This window comes from Camellia sinensis, chromosome 2 (genome assembly GCF_055761805.1).
Source record: "Camellia sinensis isolate YWXY chromosome 2, ASM5576180v1, whole genome shotgun sequence".
NCBI classification, from domain to species: Eukaryota; Viridiplantae; Streptophyta; class Magnoliopsida; order Ericales; family Theaceae; genus Camellia; species Camellia sinensis.
Window position 1 is genome coordinate 198,070,117 of NC_138962.1, and position 18,045 is coordinate 198,088,161.

The 18,045-nt window shown below is 35.4% G+C and overlaps 2 protein-coding genes across 2 annotated transcripts in view; one reads left to right on the forward strand and one right to left on the reverse strand.

Moving 5' to 3' along the window:
* The first annotated feature begins 1,381 nt into the window (after positions 1 to 1,381).
* LOC114307581 (T-complex protein 1 subunit alpha) overlaps positions 1,382 to 18,045 on the forward strand; it is a 45,298-nt gene continuing 28,634 nt past the window's right edge. The window contains exons 1-8 of the mRNA XM_082913332.1: positions 1,382 to 1,761; positions 3,685 to 3,774; positions 3,883 to 3,969; positions 4,102 to 4,161; positions 4,288 to 4,338; positions 4,938 to 5,007; positions 9,815 to 9,879; positions 12,571 to 12,636. Coding sequence (XP_082769458.1) covers positions 1,591 to 1,761; positions 3,685 to 3,774; positions 3,883 to 3,969; positions 4,102 to 4,161; positions 4,288 to 4,338; positions 4,938 to 5,007; positions 9,815 to 9,879; positions 12,571 to 12,636 — 660 coding nt within the window. The 5' untranslated portion in view covers positions 1,382 to 1,590. The remainder of the gene's footprint in view (positions 1,762 to 3,684; positions 3,775 to 3,882; positions 3,970 to 4,101; positions 4,162 to 4,287; positions 4,339 to 4,937; positions 5,008 to 9,814; positions 9,880 to 12,570; positions 12,637 to 18,045) is intronic.
* On the reverse strand, positions 15,193 to 17,971 carry LOC145820537 (uncharacterized). Its single transcript, XM_082916553.1, has 2 exons — positions 16,609 to 17,971; positions 15,193 to 16,294 (listed from the first exon to the last, which is right to left on the reverse strand). The coding sequence occupies exons 1-2, from the start codon at positions 17,621 to 17,623 to the stop codon at positions 16,260 to 16,262; spliced, it is 1,050 nt and encodes a 349-aa protein (XP_082772679.1). The 5' UTR covers positions 17,624 to 17,971; the 3' UTR covers positions 15,193 to 16,259.

Genomic DNA, 18,045 nt, shown 5'->3' on the forward strand with positions numbered 1-18,045 from the left:
GCAACGAGTCAGGGTTTCCTAAATTTTCTAAAATAAAATATTTAGGTGGCGACTCTGTATCTGGCAAAGCAGTCCATGTTTGGCACTTCTTTCAAAAATTTGTTTTCTCAAAATGATTTGTCGGATTTGGACTCTTTGGTTCAGATTTAGAACCGTGACAATTTCGAGAGTCCTAAGCTGTAGTGACCCCAAATGAACGGAACGGGAGCTCACCCTCCTGGGGCGTTCGGGGGACGTCTATACACTAGATGCAGTTATTGTAATTGGTTTCCAGCTAAAAATAAGAGAGTTCAATGTTTATTATGCAGGATAACTTATTGTACAGTCTGTTTAGAAAAATTAAACATGACACACAAGATAACATTAGAAAATAAAGAATGGATGCAAGAAGATCATAGTCTAGAAAACAAATAATTACACCAAACAATTAGAGAATTAGAGATACAAGTAAGAGAACATAGACTACAAATATGTAAGATAGAAATTAAGGCTAATTTTGATATAGAATGCTTAGAATCAGAAAATAAACAGCTTAAACAGCAATTAGAACAATTTCATGCTAAATACCCCTTAAAAGATAAACTTGTTAAAGAACATATGCATTCTTTAGAATTAATCAACCTAGTTAATTCTTAACCCTTTAGTCAATATTCTCAATCACAGTCTGGCAATACATATTTACCATTTAATTACCCTATTATACCTAAAGTAAATTTAGTTGAGATCTCTTGTGTAATCAAATTTGCAGAAAAAACTCTTAGTGTAAATGTCATGATAGATACCGAAACTAGTAAATTATACATTGAACAACATATAGTTCCACCAGGATGGAGTTCACCCTTAACAATCCCAGCTTTAGTCAGTATAGCCGATGGCATTAGACAAACATATACACATTGCATTAATGAAGCACAAATTAATTTTCATTATATAGGCTCACAAACTCAACATATAGAGTGATTCCCTTTACCTCAAGTTTGGATTGGGAATGCTCGACAAAACCATCCATTTGTATGAGCCCTTAATTTCATACTCAGTTTACAAGGTGGCATGTTTATCAGCCACAACAATATTAGTTTCTTCAAACGAATCGTACATATACCCACAACATATGTCCTTAGCACCATTGCTCATTCATCAGAGTTGCATGCGAAACGTGATGATATCATAGGAGTAGATTCTGTTCCCGCTAATTTTTTATTTTCGAGTAAAAATATTTTTCCTAAGCTATAATGGTAAGATACAATTTTTCCTTAATTTCAATCCCTCTTGTTATTTGTCCTCAAAAAACACAAGACGACGTCGTAGGGATTTTCAAAACCTTTTTTTTTTTTTTTATAAACCCGGTACTGTTTGTTTGTCTTCGCTTCCACAAGCTTCACTCTCTGATCTGAACATTCCAGACACAAAAACCACTCTGCTGCTTCTCTTGCGATCTAGGGTTTCCTCTTCCTCTTCTTCTTCACATCGACCTTCGTTCTCTACTTTCCATTCTCTCTCCTACTCGACTCAGCAAGAAAATGGCGGTTTCTGCACGAACACCTGATATTATGGGGGAACGCCTGTACGGACAGGACGTTCGAACTCAAAATGGCACTCTCTCTCTCTCTCTCTCTCTCTCTCTCTCTCTCTCTCTGTACATATACAGATATATATATTTGTATATGTCATTTGGGGAATGTGTGGGAATGTGCAGTGATGGCGTGTCAAGCAGTGGCAAACATTGTCAAGTCTTCACTTGGCCCCGTTGGGCTTGACAAGGTATTCTTCTTCTTCTTCTTCTCTAATTCTCAATTTAGAATCCTTTTCAAAACAACATTGTTGTTGTATTAATGTGTGCTTCTTTTAATTTCTATGTTGTTTGGTATAGTAGGCCACAAAAGAAATAATTAATATTATGATTTTCTCGTTTAAGTGGAGAAAATAAATTAATATGATTTTTAACCCTATTGTTTGGATGAACAAGACGTAGAAGAGGACACATGCAAATTTTTTTTTTTTTTTTGGGTAGTTACAAAAAAATAAAAATAAAAATAAAAAAACTAGGAGAGTTTGACTTTTATAATAAAATAAATATTGTTTTTTAGTTTTGTCAATTTAAACTCTAATTTTTTATTTGTTTTCAATCTACACTATTAACCTATTTTCATGAAGTAATCCTGACGGAAAAGGAATATTTTAATTATTAAATTCAGTGTAAGCGTGCATAAAATGCCTCAAATATCATTTTTCGTGGAGTGTAATGACTAAAATATATATTTGTTTGGTCGGTAAATGATTTAGATTGAAAATAAATCAAAATTGTAGAGTTTAAATTGATAAAATTAAAACTGAGGTTTATTTTGTTACAACAGTCAAACTATAATTTTCTTTTTTAATTTAATTTTTTATGTTTTGTATTTAGATGAACAGTGTGTGTTATAAAAATTTATATACAATCAACTACTTTTGTTTCTCATCAAATCTCACCACTTCTAGTGAGAAACAAAATATGAATTTAATGCTATGTTTGGTTGGAAGATTTGAAGAGGGATTTGGAAGGGGAAAGGGAAAAGGAAAATGTGTGTAAAATTATGTGAAATATAGGTATATTTTATTCACATTTCACCTATATTTTCCATTTCCCTTTTCAAATCCCTCCTCAAATCCCTAACCAAACACAGCATAAGGGATTTCTATTTCTCACCATTTCTCTCCCTTTTTTAACAGTTTCTCACTTACTCAATCATCCAAAGTTTTCACCATTTCTTTCCCTTTTTAACAATTTCACACTTACTAAATCATCCAAACAAGTGATGAGAGATGTTCTATTGCAAACTCCTCAATCCAAACAAGTAATATTTTATTGCAATTTGAAACTTTTTCTTTATTTATTTAAACTAATGTAAATGGACTCGAACTTAAGTATCTTTATAGGGCTAATGCGACATAAACGACTTTTTTTTTTTTTGATCAGCAAAGAGAAATTTCATTTAATAGCATGAAATTAAAGGTACAGGAAGAAGAACATAAACGACTTGAGTGTCCCCTAGTGGATTTATTGCAATTTGGAACATCATGTATGATAGTGCAGTGCATGACTTTGTGTGTTTGCATGTGTGGTGGGTATGGAACGATAATCCTATAATGGGTTTTGTATTCGCAACGACTTCGTGTGTTTAAGTGTGAAGCCTCATGGGATCTTATGTTTATATTGGGAGTCAATTGAGTGAAATTTAAAGCATTTTTGTGTTTATTACCAAGGAGCACCAAATACAGATGTACTGGACAGAAATCAGCCTCTCCACAAATAGTAGGGGTGAGGCTGCCTACTACCCTCCCAGGCCTACTGAAATTCAAATTCTTACGGAAATTTTATAGGTATGAAGTTAGTCAGTCTTTTGTGCAATTGAATACACCATAATTGTAAAACAACGTATATTCACTCAGTATGCATCTTATCACATGTTTGCGAAATTATCAACTTTTCCTAGCCAACTCCTGTTACAATTATATGTACAAGTACTATCAAACTTTTGGATCTGCTTAATTTGCTAGTTGAGATTGGAATTTATGGGAAAATGTCCTATCATTGAACTTAAATAAATACGTAAGAAAATAGACGTTGATGATATAAAATTGAAATACTGAACATAGGTAAGAGGTTTTCAAATGCCCTGACACTTTATTGTTTTTGTATTTCAGATGCTAGTTGATAATATTGGTGACGTAACAATTACTAATGGTGGTGCTACAGTACTCAAGATGTTAGATGTTGAACATCCAGCTGCCAAGGTGGAAGAATAATGCACCTATTTTGTTCTTTGTTTAAGTTTGCTTCACATGAAACTTAAACTTCTTTGCTATTCTCACAGTTAAAATTTCTTGCTTTTATGTTTGTAGGTACTTGTTGAATTGGCTGAGCTTCAAGACCGAGAAGTTGGAGATGGGACAACTTCAGTGGTCATTATAGCTGCAGAGCTGCTTAAGGTAAAATCCAGCTTGTACATTGATCTTGTATGCATTCTAGAAGTAAGTTTTGCGATCCCATGAGGAATGCTAAATCTGATTGATATTATGGAAAGGGATTTTTAATCTATGTTTTGTCTTTAATTACTGCAGAGAGCAAATGATTTGGTGAGAAATAAGATTCACCCAACATCCGTAATAAGCAGTTATAGAGTGAGTATTCAGTTATCCTTAATTTTTCTCTGCACTATACTCATATCAAATATGAGTTTGCTTTATATTTTTTGTCATATTTTCAAAAACCTATCAACACCTAAAAAAATTTGTTTATTTTGGCAGCTTGCGATGAGGGAAGCATACAAATATGTTGATGACAAATTGGCTGTGAAGGTAATTCTCCTAATGCAGTTGATCATAGTAATTTGTCAAAAAGCTGCTTTTGTTAAGTTTGTTACTGCATGCATGTGAAGCACTGTAGCCTTGTGTCTAGTTTCTCAAATTATAATGCACGCTCGTTTGGTATTTTGTTAAATAGGAAACAATTTTCTGTTATTTTATCTCAGAAATCAAATTAAAAGAACTCATATGCTCAGGTAGCATTACCTGTCTTAACTGCTAGATGTATTCTTAGGGACAAATCTAGGATTATCACTATGGGGGTGCAAAAGTATGTTTGAGGTGCAAATCCTTATAATTTTTAATTATTTTAAATTTTCTAGTATAATATATGATATTTTTCAAATTTTTGGAGTTGCGGTCACCCCATCCACACCCCACTAGATCCATCCTTGCATATTCTTGGAACAGTTAGGAAGACTTGTAACTTATATAGAACCGGAAAGTTAATGGACTATTTGATTCTTAACCCCTGATGATTCCTGAGTTTAAAACTATCAAAGACATGATTTGGGGTTTTGTGTCACATCACATGTTCTCAAGGGTACAGTGATGTAGTGTTGCTCTCAACCAGATCTTTTCTCTTTTTCCAGGTGGAAAAGCTTGGAAAAGACTCTCTTCTAAATTGTGCCAAGACAAGCATGTCCTCGAAGTTGATAGCTGGTAACAGTGACTTTTTTGCTAATCTGGTAGGCTAATTGGTTTTTTTTTTTTTTAGCAATGTTCAATTGGTTTCTGGCCTTAAATTGTTTAATTTGCGAATGGAATTAATGCAGAGGAGCTTCCATACCGTATTCAATGATTAAGCAAGTTATTTGTGCCTTTCTTTGGTCTATTATTTAAAACTATTTGCAGACATATAATACGGCCAAGGGCCCTGATGAAGATCATGAAAGGAAGAAAAAGAGCAAATCTAAAATTTCACATGAAGCACACATTTAGGGCATCAAGAATTAAAGATTTGGAATAATTTTGAATCTTCATGTCATTATAATAGGTTTTAGTAATTAAGGATATAATGGTAATTCCAATAATTATTAGACATGGGTTGTAGGGGTTGCCCACGGATTTCATTTTAGGTGAAGTTATTAAATGGGTCATTATATATGGATTTTATTATGTCTAAAATAATCTTAGGGGTTAAAAGTCTAAGTTTTCTATTTTGATATTGAAGTAGAATTAGAAGCCATTAAAGTTTTCTATTATGATTGAAGTAGAATTGGAAATATTTTTAGTTTTTAAATTTGAGTTATAGTCCTTATAGAATTAGGAGTCTTTAACTTATAAATATACATGTGTAATCTCAATGATTGTGGAGAAGACTTAATATTATGAAAATTTGAGTTTGTGTTTGTGTGATTGGCCTATTCCTTGTGAGGGTGAATCACCTCTTTCTCTCGCTCTCTCTCTCTTCTTCTATTTAGCAAGGTTACTGTTTAAATCACTGTTCACAGTGTTTAGAATAGCCGCCCAACAGCCCCTAAACACTTGTGTTTTCATTCCCAAAATCTTACACTTTTACAAACCTTTAAACTCCTATTTTTAAAATACTTTTGCAGCCACAAACTCCCACCAAATCCAGCCCTACAAGTTTGTTGTTGCTGCTGCTAGTATACTTAGCTCGAGTTCATTACTTGTAGGAAAGTAATCCCTACTCGTCCTACATCAGGTCCTCCGTTCCCAAATCCTTTTGTCCCCTTGTCCGAAAATACTTACAACCATTGAATCATGTGAGAAACTCAAGGTGCATGAATCTCGAGACATAATCCAACGGTTGTTAGTGTTTGGGACAAGGGGAATAGATGGATTTGGGGACAGAGGATCCTATGCCATATAATGGTGGTGTTTGGGAAGTAAGTTCCCAAATTTTTTTCTCATTTTTTCTACTAAAAGACAAAAGTTTTGCAAAACCAAAAAAAACACATCCAAACAAAATATCACATCCAACCCCATAATCATTTCACTTTTTCTCTCACAAACATCACATCCAACCACATAAAAACCCAAATATCTTCCCAAACACTAAAAATTTTTTATCTCATAAAAACCTACATCTACTAAAATCTACATAAAAACTCACTTCCCAAACACCATCAATGCATCCTTCTTGTATAATGTGTAACAAATGAGACGGTTTAAAATGGCAGCATTAATTTTCCATCTGGCTTCTTTGTCTTCTATCAAGTTTTTATGATCAATTAGAGTATATGGATTTGTTGTCATGGCTGCTCTTTAACTGTCATATTAATATTCTGTTTCAACATCTATTGATGTTCTGGCTGTGAACTTTCATACCACTACTAAAAAAAGTACTTTTTGCGACCGCTACAAGCCGTCGCAAATAATAAAAAAACAGTCGCAAAAGACTTTTTGCGACGGCCCATGCGACGGCAAATGAGGGTTGCGAATGTGGGGGTGGCAAATACTTTTTGCGACCGCAAAACAGCAGTCGCAAATTATTTGCAACCGCCTAACCTACTTATAGCAACTGTTATTTTGCCGTCGCAAAAGAGTTTAAAAAATGCCTACAAGGTATTAGCGACCATCTTCTGTCGCAAAAAAAAACAAAAAAAATACCTACAATCATATATGTATATATTCAAATATTATATACAAAAACGTAAAGACATTTGCAAAAACCTCAACATTCATGCATTATTTTCCATTTCTTCCCTTAATAAAATTCTCTTTCTTCAACAAAAAAAAAAAAAACAATGTACAACAATAACAAGGAGTTCCTGAAAGAATCCTACAAAGGTTTTTCATCTCTTGCAATTACAAAGAACATTTGAAGTTATCATAGTTCTAATTCTAAGAATCCTTCATAGTCTTGTTACAGAGCCGGAAGAAGAGCAGCAACTCTTGAGATTACAGACATCTTCTGATTTCATCATCTGCTTTAAGAGAGAGAAAGAGAGAGAGAGAGAAAATTGCACCAAACAAGCCCACATGTTAGCTACATTTTTTACCAAAATCATTTAAAGGAACATTTTTTTGTTTATGAACTCAGACTAGAAGCATGGTTTTAGTGTGAAAAATTGGAAAGCTAATTCTCTGTTCAATAAATATTGAGAATAAGAGCTCCAAGTGTTTGAACAAAATTGTAACAAAAACAGAGAGGAAAGTAATGAAGCATGTAAATTTATTAGAAATGGTTCAGGCAATTTCACCATGATTCCTGGAACTGAAGGAGGCACTCTCCTCTTAAGCATAGTGAGTGTATGTGGCAATGGTCTCTGGAGAAGCTTTCTCCTTATGCTCAGCTCCTGGGGTTACCATGCTGGGCTTAAGTAAGATACCTTCAGACATCACATTGTTCTCAGCCAATTAGTAGAAGACTTCTGCCCAAACACGCTCCGCCACCTCTAGTGTCCTCTCAATAGGGTGCTCCCCATCAAGAAGAATCTCAGGTTCCACAACAGGCATAAGACCATTATCCTACACAAGAAACCAAAAAGTTTAAAAATTTTATCCTGGAAAATTAGTTTATCATCGGAAAACAAAATATACTAAATGATTAAGAGTGATAAACAAACCTGTATCGAACAAAAATTTCCCTATGCTTTACTAGCTTCACTTCTAATCTGTTTATTATACTAAATTGCAGAATGACAAGACAATATTCTTATAGAAAACTTCTATGAATTTATCAAAGCCAAAATATTGAAGACTAGAATAATTCAGAATTCTACCACACACAATCAAGCAGAAATGGTGAATTAATTTGTGACAAGAACTTAAATGAACATATGTGAGAAACAGTCAACAAACTTAGACTTTGCAAAATTCTCTCACTGTTTTATCAACTCCAATACAAATCATAACTTATGGATAAGGAGGTTCTGATGTAAACACTCAATCAGGATAGAATGTGAAGTTGACATGAATGTTTATGCTTGCTTTAGATGAATAATTCCTGTCATCATCCTGAATCCATTGCCGAGCAGGCACTTGTCAAATATATTACAAGACAAATTTTACTTAGCCCATTTGCACTCTATAGTTGCCAATAATTAAAAAATGAAGTTATCATTTAATAGCTTCCCGTAATGCATAATACACTTGTGCAGCAAAGCTATATCAACAATTTCCTTCCTCTGTTCAATTTAGACAAAATATCCTCTATTTCTTACTCTGAGAGAGAGAGAGAGAGAGAGAGAGAGAGAGAGAGAGGGGTCATACCTGAGAAATGCCAGCATAACGAGCAAGTCCCCATGCTACTTCTTTCACAGCCAAAGCAGAAGGACCACAAGGAATGCTGACACTGTGTGCCTATAAATTTCATACAGAAATGTAAATAAAGTATTAAATCATGACATTTACTCTTCCATGTCAATTGAAACTAGTACTACTATTCTTTTGGAGCCTTACCACTTTGCAAAGCGAGCACCTTGCTTATAGTATTCGGCAGATCTAGAAGCCAATCCATCTAATCCCTAGCACCAAGATTCATTGTTGGACCCTGGTAGGGGAACTAAACCCTGAAAACATGTGTAAAAAGTGGGAGAGTTAAATTAACAAGACAAGGATATAAAGAAAGGTTTAGTGTAATTAACTTGAACGAGAAAGCATACCTTATTGACTTTGATTCCAGGTACAATGTTTTGCTCACGCAAGCAATTCACAAACTTCTTCCCGTCTGTTGTTGACTGGTAAAGTGTCTTCTCAAACAGAATCGCACCAGAAATATACTCACCCAGGCCAGGAGTAGTCAACAAAAGCTGTCTATAAGCCTGCCTGTTCACTTTAGTGTTGTCCAGGCCAATAGATGATAATCTCTTCCCACAGGTGGCGTTTGATTCATACTCTCCAATATATAGAAAGTGTGATAAATTAATGATACAAAGCATCAAGAGAAAGTGGAAATTCCATGATTTATACTAACTTTACAATGGTTCAACTTATAACATCTTTTTGAAAATAACTAAACAATTTGTAAAAGGAGAAAACAGTTTCTTGAGAAAATTTCAATAAGCACTCCCTCAAGTTAATGAATGCCAAGCTCGTACTAACTTGAGGCTTGACCTCTTGAATCTAAGCTTCAAGAAACATTAATGAGTTTAAGTAACTCTACCCTTTCATGAGAAGACAAGATTTGCTAGTTCCTCATTCCCAATACCAATTCAACAAGCCTTAATTCTTTTTTAAAAGCTATCAAAGCTGGAGCATGAAGCAGTAGAAAATATTTTGTGCAGTGAAGAGTTGAAGTAAACACACTTGAGAATTATAAGGATAAGATTAAGCAACATAAGAGAAAGCAAGAGTACCTCAGCTGCATATGTGCCTCAACAGTTCAAATCAGCACCGGATATGTCCTTCACTCCAAACAAGCTACCAATTCCATCATTACCAAACAGTTGTTCTGGATCATTAAGAGCTACACCAAATATTTCTTCATAGTTCTAAATATTCAAGTCAACTTCATCCATATTGAAGTCCTCATACAATTTATCATCTTCTTCTAAATCAGGTGCTTTTGTTCCAGGACAGCACGTAGAAGAGGTCAGATTTTTACTCAAGCAACAGAGTAAACAGGTAACCTTAAACATATTCATAATACTATAAAGTGATCAGTTTTGTAGTTTGGCAATCTTAATTGATCTAACAAATTATCACTGCATGCATTTTATTTTAATCTTCTTTACAAGCATGGCTAGGATTGAAAACGTGTCATATAACATTCCAAGAAGAAAGGCCCAAAGCTCAAAGCCAATGAGTAAGGCCGAGAGGGCAAATAATGATGGTACTGTTTGGCTGACTAGAATGATTAAGATTGTGAGGACCAAGAAAATATATGAAGAATGGAAGAGCAAAATCAACTAGCCTTCCTGAAGTTGATCTTTAAGCTATACACGCCTCAAAGCATAGAGGACACCAGAGATATCTTAACTATACCTTCTTGGCCCCGCCAAAAACTAATAGCATTATCTACAAGCAAGAACTCTGAAATGGAGACTGAAGCGCCAATTTAAAAAGCCAAACCACACCAAACTAAGTTTTTTGTCCAAATCGAGTAGATTGGGTTTATGAATCATTTTTTTCCATTTCATCACACTAATCAAATTTGTCGAAGCTCCTACACACTTCAAACTCATGAAATTCCCGATTTCAATCAATACACTATTGTACAAAAGCAATTCAATATAGAATAACTCCAGCCAGCTACAATTGAACATACTACAGTTATTCCTATAAGTTTAAATGAACAATATAAGATCTAAGTCAAAAAAAAAAAAAAAAGTCATGTAACTGTAATCTATGAAATATAAAACAATACAGCTTTCTTTTCTTTTTTTTAATATATCCGAAATTAACTTTGGTACTCATACACAGTTCAGAAATTATTAAATTTCAATATCAAAACCAGTAATTCTATTATTTTTTAGTGTTTGGTACAGCTTTTCACTTTTACACCTCTGCTTTTTCAACTGGAAATAAATTCAAAAAACTCACCTCCTTTTAAGATGAGTTTTGGGTGCTCTTTTTAAGGTAACTCTACTCATAAGTATTTTACCACATGGTGTATATGTCTCCCCACAGAAGGTCCATTTTTTTTTTTTTTTGTTCATAAATACCACTGAAGTCTCATTCTCATTGATTGTTGTAAAAAAATAATAGATGACTTATTCTCATTGATTCAAAAGAAAGTCACCATCTCACTTGGTCACTAAACCTTCTCATCTCTCCATCGCACTTCTCACTTCTCTCTGACTTTCTCACTGGTACTTTCTCACTGGTCTCTTAGGCTCTCTGTCTCTCTCCCCTTCTGTCAGACCTCTCTAACTCTTGCTCTCTTCTCTTTGTCTCACCCTCTCCCTACCCTCACTCTCTCATTGATGAGTTATATGAATTTTTTATATAATTTTAGAGCTCAAAGTCTCTACCATAGACAGTAATAGATAGTATTATATATCATAAAATTTTAGTAGAATGTGCAAAGTTTAGAAATAGAAATGCATTCAAATCAATTGAGCCTAATTCCCCCCGACACCCCCCCTCTCTCTTGTTCTTTGATGAACACTAAAGTGACAAAAAATGTTAGAGTTCTCATATTGTCAACATTTTCTCTAGATACAAAACCTAAGAAAAATTAATTCAATCTATTTCGATGCAAAGAATTTCTCAGACATCCTAGGTTTTGTGGATAAAACACACAGATTGCTAAGATATATTCAATCTCATCATTGTTTCTATTCAATGACATCACAAACATATATACGAAACACTAAAATTACCTCTCATCAATTGTACGAATCTGAAGCAATAGAAGGTAAAAAATAGAGCATGAGCATCAACAAACTTAGGTGATCAATTCTAGCAATCCCGATTAAATTCAACACACATAACCGAACAGAGCAATTCAAATAACAGAATTGATGAAAGAGGAAAAAGAAATAACCACTTCAAAATCATGACAGGCAACATCATGCAACAGAAGAATTGGTGAACACGTCGATTCAAACCCTAGAAGTAGATTCAGATCATAAAATAAGAAGAAACAAAGAAAGAGGAGATTCAAGAGAGAAAGGAGGAGAACGAAGAGATTACCAGATAAAGAAGTTAGGGGAGTTCATACCGTTGCCGGTCTCTTCTTCAGACGACCATGGCGATTTATAGAACAAGAAATAGAGCGAAATCGAGAGAGGAATATCGAGAACGAAATTGAGAGAGCGAAATCGACACAGATTTGGGAAATAAGAGTGAAAGGGTCTAGGGCAAGTTTTATGCGATTTGGTTTTTTTTTTTTTTCAAGTTAAAGAGCACGATTTGGGGGTTATGTTAAATGAGATGTTGATATAAAAGGTGTTTTTTTGCGACGGTCAACCAATCAGTTGCAAAAGAATGGACGCAAAAAGTTATATTTTTAGTAGTGTACCCTTGAGGAGCTCACTCTACTTCTGCACTGGATAACGTTTATATGAGTGAATTTTAAAGCTTAGTTATCCCGGGAACAAAAAAAAAGAAGTGGGAATTTTAAAGCTTTGTGTCTTATTATACTTTAACAGTTCTGCATTTTAGTGCCGAACTAGAACCCCTTTTGAATATAATTACGAATATCATGCCCTCCGTTCCTGTATTTGTTTTGTAAACCTGGCACAATCTTACATTAAATTAGGATTTCATTTTTCTTAGGTTACTGGTTTCCTTTTGCATTTTTTAAATCCTTATCTTCTTCAAAAGTATTTAGTTTTTTTTTTGATATATTGATTTAATTTGACCTTATAGGTTGTGGAAGCAGTTCAAACAGTTAAGATGACCAACGCACGGGGTGAAATCAAATATCCAATCAAGGTTAGTTGTTGCATAATTTTTTTATCGATGAAAGTTTTTTTAACTTACCCATATATTTGGAGGATGGGGTTAGTTTATTACTTGCTATTGAAAGAGGAATTTGATTTAATTTTTATTTAAATTAATTCTTGCTTGTTTTAAGCTTCGAGGACAGGTATTTAAGTTGTAATGATCTTGTGTGTTCTTTTGGGAATCAATATTCTCAAAGCTCATGGAAAAAGTGCAAAAGATACCTGTTGAATGGCTATGCTTTGACTTAGAAAATATGAGAAAGAAGAACTCCGAAAATATGAGGAAGAAGGAATATATTTCTGTTATATTCAAAACTTCTTATCTTACAAGACCAAATGACACTCCTTATATAGGAGATATTACAAACATCATTATAACCCATTATATGCCACTTACATATTATATATTACCACTATCTACCACTATCATATTATATACATGCCACTATCTACCACCAACACCACTATCATATTCTATACATGTCACTATCCTTCACCAACACCACTATCATATTATATACATGCCACTATCTACCACCAACACCACTATCATATTCTATACATGCCACTATCCTTCACCAACACCACTATCATATTATATACATTAACACAAATTTTCAGCACTCCCCCTCAAGCTGGTTTGAAGATATATTCCATAGCCAGCTTGCTAGTCAGCTTATCAAATTGCTTCTTGTGTATTCCCTTCGTTAGCACATCAGCTAATTGTTCACCTGTTGGAAGGTAGGTCATACAGATTATGCCAGCATTGATTTTCTCCTTGATGAAATGTTTATCCACTTCTATATGTTTTGTGCGATCATGTAGAACTGGATTATGAGCTATAGATATAGCTGCTTTGTTGTCACAATAGACCTTCATAGGTGTCGGGTGAGAAAGCTTTAATTCTTCAAGAATTCTTTTAATCCACATTACTTCACAGATTCCATGGGCAACAGCTCTGGACTCTGCTTCTGCACTACTTCTAGCTACCACATTCTGTTTTTTACTCCGCCATGTAACTAGGTTCCCACCTACAAAGGAGCAGTATCCGGATGTTGATCTCCTGTCTGTAACACTTCCTGCCCAGTCTGCATCTGTGTATACTTCAACTTGAAGATGCCCATGTTTCTTGAACAGTAAGCCTCTCCCTGGAGTTCCTTTCAAATATCTTAAGATCTTATAAACGGCCTCAAAGTGCTCTGCCCCTGGTGAGTGCATGAACTGACTTACCATGCTGACTGCAAAGGCAATATCAGGCCGCGTATGAGACAAGTAAATCAATTTCCCTACAAGTCGCTGATATTGTTCCCTCTCTTTGACTTTCTTCAGCCTTAGCAGCTTGTAACTTCAAGTTAGGCTCGATCGGAGTCTCCACCATCTTACAACCAAGCATACCTGTTTCTCCAAGGAGATCAAGAACATATTTTCTCTGATTAACGAATATACCTTCCTTGGATCTTGCAAATTCCATTCCGAGGAAATACTTGAGGACTCCCAGATCCTTAATGTGAAATTCTTTTGCGAGTTTCTCTTTGAGAGCTGCTAACTCTGCATCATCATTACCAGTTAAAATGATGTCATCAATATAAACAATCAAAATTGTAATTTTACTATTTTTTTGAATGTTTATAAAATATTGTGTGATCTGCTTGACTCTGCGAGAAGCCACAACTGATAACTGCCTTCCCAAAGCGTTCAAACCACGTTCTTGGTGATTGTTTGAGTCCGTATAATGACTTGTTCAATCTGCATACTCTGTCGCTTCCAAGTCTCTGCTCAAATCCCGGCGGTAGGTTCATGAACACCTCATCTTCAAGATCACCATTGAGAAATGCATTTTTAATGTCAAGTTGATGTAGAGGCCAATCTGAATTTACTGCAAGAGATAACAGTACTCTGATGGAATTTATTTTAACAACAGGAGCAAACGTCTCCTGATAGTCGATCCCATAAGTTTGAGTGAAGCCATTAGCCACCAGTCTCGCCTTGTATCTCTCAACGCTTCCATCTGCGTTACATTTTATCGTAAACACCCATTTACACCCAACTGTTTTCTTGTCTTTGGGTAGATCAACTATCTCCCAAGTACCACTTATCCTTAAAGCATTCATCTCCTCCATGACTGCTAATTTTCAATTTGGATCATCCAATGCTTCCTGTATATTCCTTGGAACAAACAAGTGTGAAATCCTAGATGTAAAAGCTCTATGGTTTTTAGACAGTCTTTGATAGGAGAGGTAATTTGCAATAGGATATTTAATGCAATTTCGGACACCTTTCCTAATTGCTATAGGAACATCAAGGTCGGAAATAGAAGGAATAGGATTACCTAAAATTTCGATGCCAGAACTCGGGTGGACATTCGGGTCATTAGGATGGACATTCGGGTCATTATTCCTCAGATGAAATCGCTTCCTAGTATAAACCTGAAGCTCAGGATTTAGATCATTGTGTAGTACTTCTCCCCCTAAACAAGAATCTTCTTGACTAGGCACCATAGAACTTGGTTCTCCTAAGTGATCATTATCAGACAGATATGGTTTTTGTGTAGGATAAATGACATTGGGGAGCGGGATAGAAATATCCCAAAAACGATCTTCTACTCCACTTGTCTCCCCCTGAAGAGAAGTGTTGGGGAAATAGGATTTTGTTTCCACAAATGACACATCCATACTCACATGAAATTTCTTGGTTTGAGGATCGAAACACTTATACCCCTTTTTGTTTGAGGAATAACCCAAAAAAACACATTTTATAGCACAGGGGTCAAGTTTTGAACGAAATTGACTGGGAACATGAACATAGGCAGTACATCCAAAAACTTTGGCGGGTAAATCAGAAAACAACCTCGTGTCAGGAAAAAAAGTTTTGAGACAATCAAAAGGTGTTTTGTATGTTAACACCTTTGTAGGCATCCTGTTTATCAAATAAGAGACTGTTAAAATTGCTTCACCCCATAAATATTTAGGAACATGCATGTAAAACATTATAGCACGTGCTACTTCAAGTAGATGTTTATTTTTTTGTTCTGCAATGCCATTTTGTTGAGGGGTATCCCGACATGTAGATTGATGAAAAATCCCCTTTTTTTCCAAAAACTCACCCAACTGCTCATTGAAATATTCTGTTCCATTATCATAATGTAAAATACCAATTTTGGTTTAAAATTGGTTTTCAATCATATTGTAAAAATTTGTGAATAAATTTTTCACGTCAGATTTTTTATTCATCAAATAAATCCAACATAAGCGGATATGGTCATCAATAAATATAACAAACCATTTTTTACCAGAAAGAGTAGTGATTTTAGAAGGGCCCCAAACATCACTATGAATCAAATAAAAAGGTTTGGAAGCCTGGTAAGGTTTTGGCAAATAAGTAGAGCGATGAAATTTTGCAAAAATACAACTTTCACAATGAAAAGAAGAACAATCAATCCCTTTAAATAATTGTGGAAATAAATGTTTCAGATAAAGAAAACTAGGATGTCCTAGTCTATAGTGCCATAGCATTATTTTTTCTTGAACAGAGATTGAACTAGTACTATTAAAGCTCTGAGCTTTTTTATTACTAACAGGTACTTCATCAAAGTAGTAAAGACCTTCAAGCATCCTAGCACGCCCAATCATCATCCCCGAGTTCTGGTCCTGAAATTCACAATGGGATTCAAAAAATGTAACACGACAATTAGAATCCTTAGATAGTTTACTGACAGACAAAAGGTTACAGGCTAAGTTGGGGACGTAAAGAACAGCATTGAGATTAATTTTCTCAGTTAGTTTAATAAATCATTTTCCTGCAATAGGTGAAAAACTACCATCGGCTATTCTGATTTTGTCATGACCAGAACAAGGGAAATAGGTACTAAATAAATGGGAAAAACTAGTCATGTGATCGGAGGCACCGGAATCTATGATCCACGGAGAGAAGTTTAGGCAAGAGAAGGCTTTAGGATTTCTACCTGTTTGTGCCAACAAAACACTAGGAGTACCGGATGAGGAGTTGGATTTTATCAGCTTTAAGAGTTGATCAATCTGCTCTTTGTTGAAGGGACCTGAATCGGCTTCATTAGCGGTAGGAAAGCCACGATTTTTCTCTCCTTGTTTGCTGCTTTTCCAGTTGACAGGTTTGCCATGGATCTTCCAACACGTTTCGCGTGTATGGCGAGGCTTGTTGCAAAAATCACACCAGACCCGTGGCTTATCATCAAACCTGCGCTGGTAATTTGCAGCCTTGTTGGCCGCAGCATCGCTAATTAAAGCAGAAATTTCAATTGATTCACCAGTACCTTTTTTCTTAAGCATGACGCTCCTTCGGCTCTCTTCCCTTCTGACTTCGGCAAATACTTCGCCAATGGATGGGAGAGGAGGTCTGCCAATAATTCTTCCTCGCACTTCATCGAACTCAATGTTGAGGCCGGCAAGAAACTTGTAAATACGGCTGTCTTCCATAGTTTTCTTGTGGTGGTTGCAGTCGTCAACCGATTTCCATTCGTATGTGTTGAAGATGTCAAGATCCTGCCACAACCTTTTCAACGAATTGAAATATTTGGTGACGGAATCATCTCCTTGACGAATCTCTCCCAACTTCAAAGTTAATTCGAAAACTTGAGATTGATTTCCTAGGTCAGAATACATCTGACTAACATTATCCCACAATTCTTGTGCAGTAGTATAGCACATGTAATTAGAGCTTATATCCTCCTCCATGGAATTGACCAACCATGTCATAACCATGGAGTTTTCAGCGTCCCAACTGTCGAACAGCGGATCATTAACAGCAGGAGCCTTCTTGTCACCAGTGATGTAACCGATCTTTCCTTGCCCACGGATATACATCCTAACAGATTGTGACCAGCGGAGAAAATTATCACCATTTAGGCGGATGGTGGTGATTTGGACAGAGTGAGAGTTGGACGTTTTCACCGGAATGGCAGCGGCAGGGGTTGAAGTGGTTTCGGACGTGACTTCCGACATGGCTATGACGGTTTTAGGGCTGCTGTGTTTTTTGTTGCTCTGATACCAACTTAGAAAATATGAGGAAGAAGAACTCCGAAAATATGAGGAAAAATGAATATATTTCTGTTATATTCAAAACTTCTTATCTTACAAGACCAAATGACACTCCTTATATAGGAGATATTACAAACATCATTATAACCCATTATATGCCACTTACATATTATATATTACCACTATCTACCACTATCATATTATATACATGCCACTATCTACCACCAACACCACTATCATATTCTATACATGCCACTATCCTTCACCAACACCACTATCATATTATATACATTAACACAAATTTCCAGCACTTTGAATACTAGCTGTGCTGCCCAGGGAATGCCACTAAGAGTTGCCCCCAGCAAGGATTGCCTGTCTTGATTTCA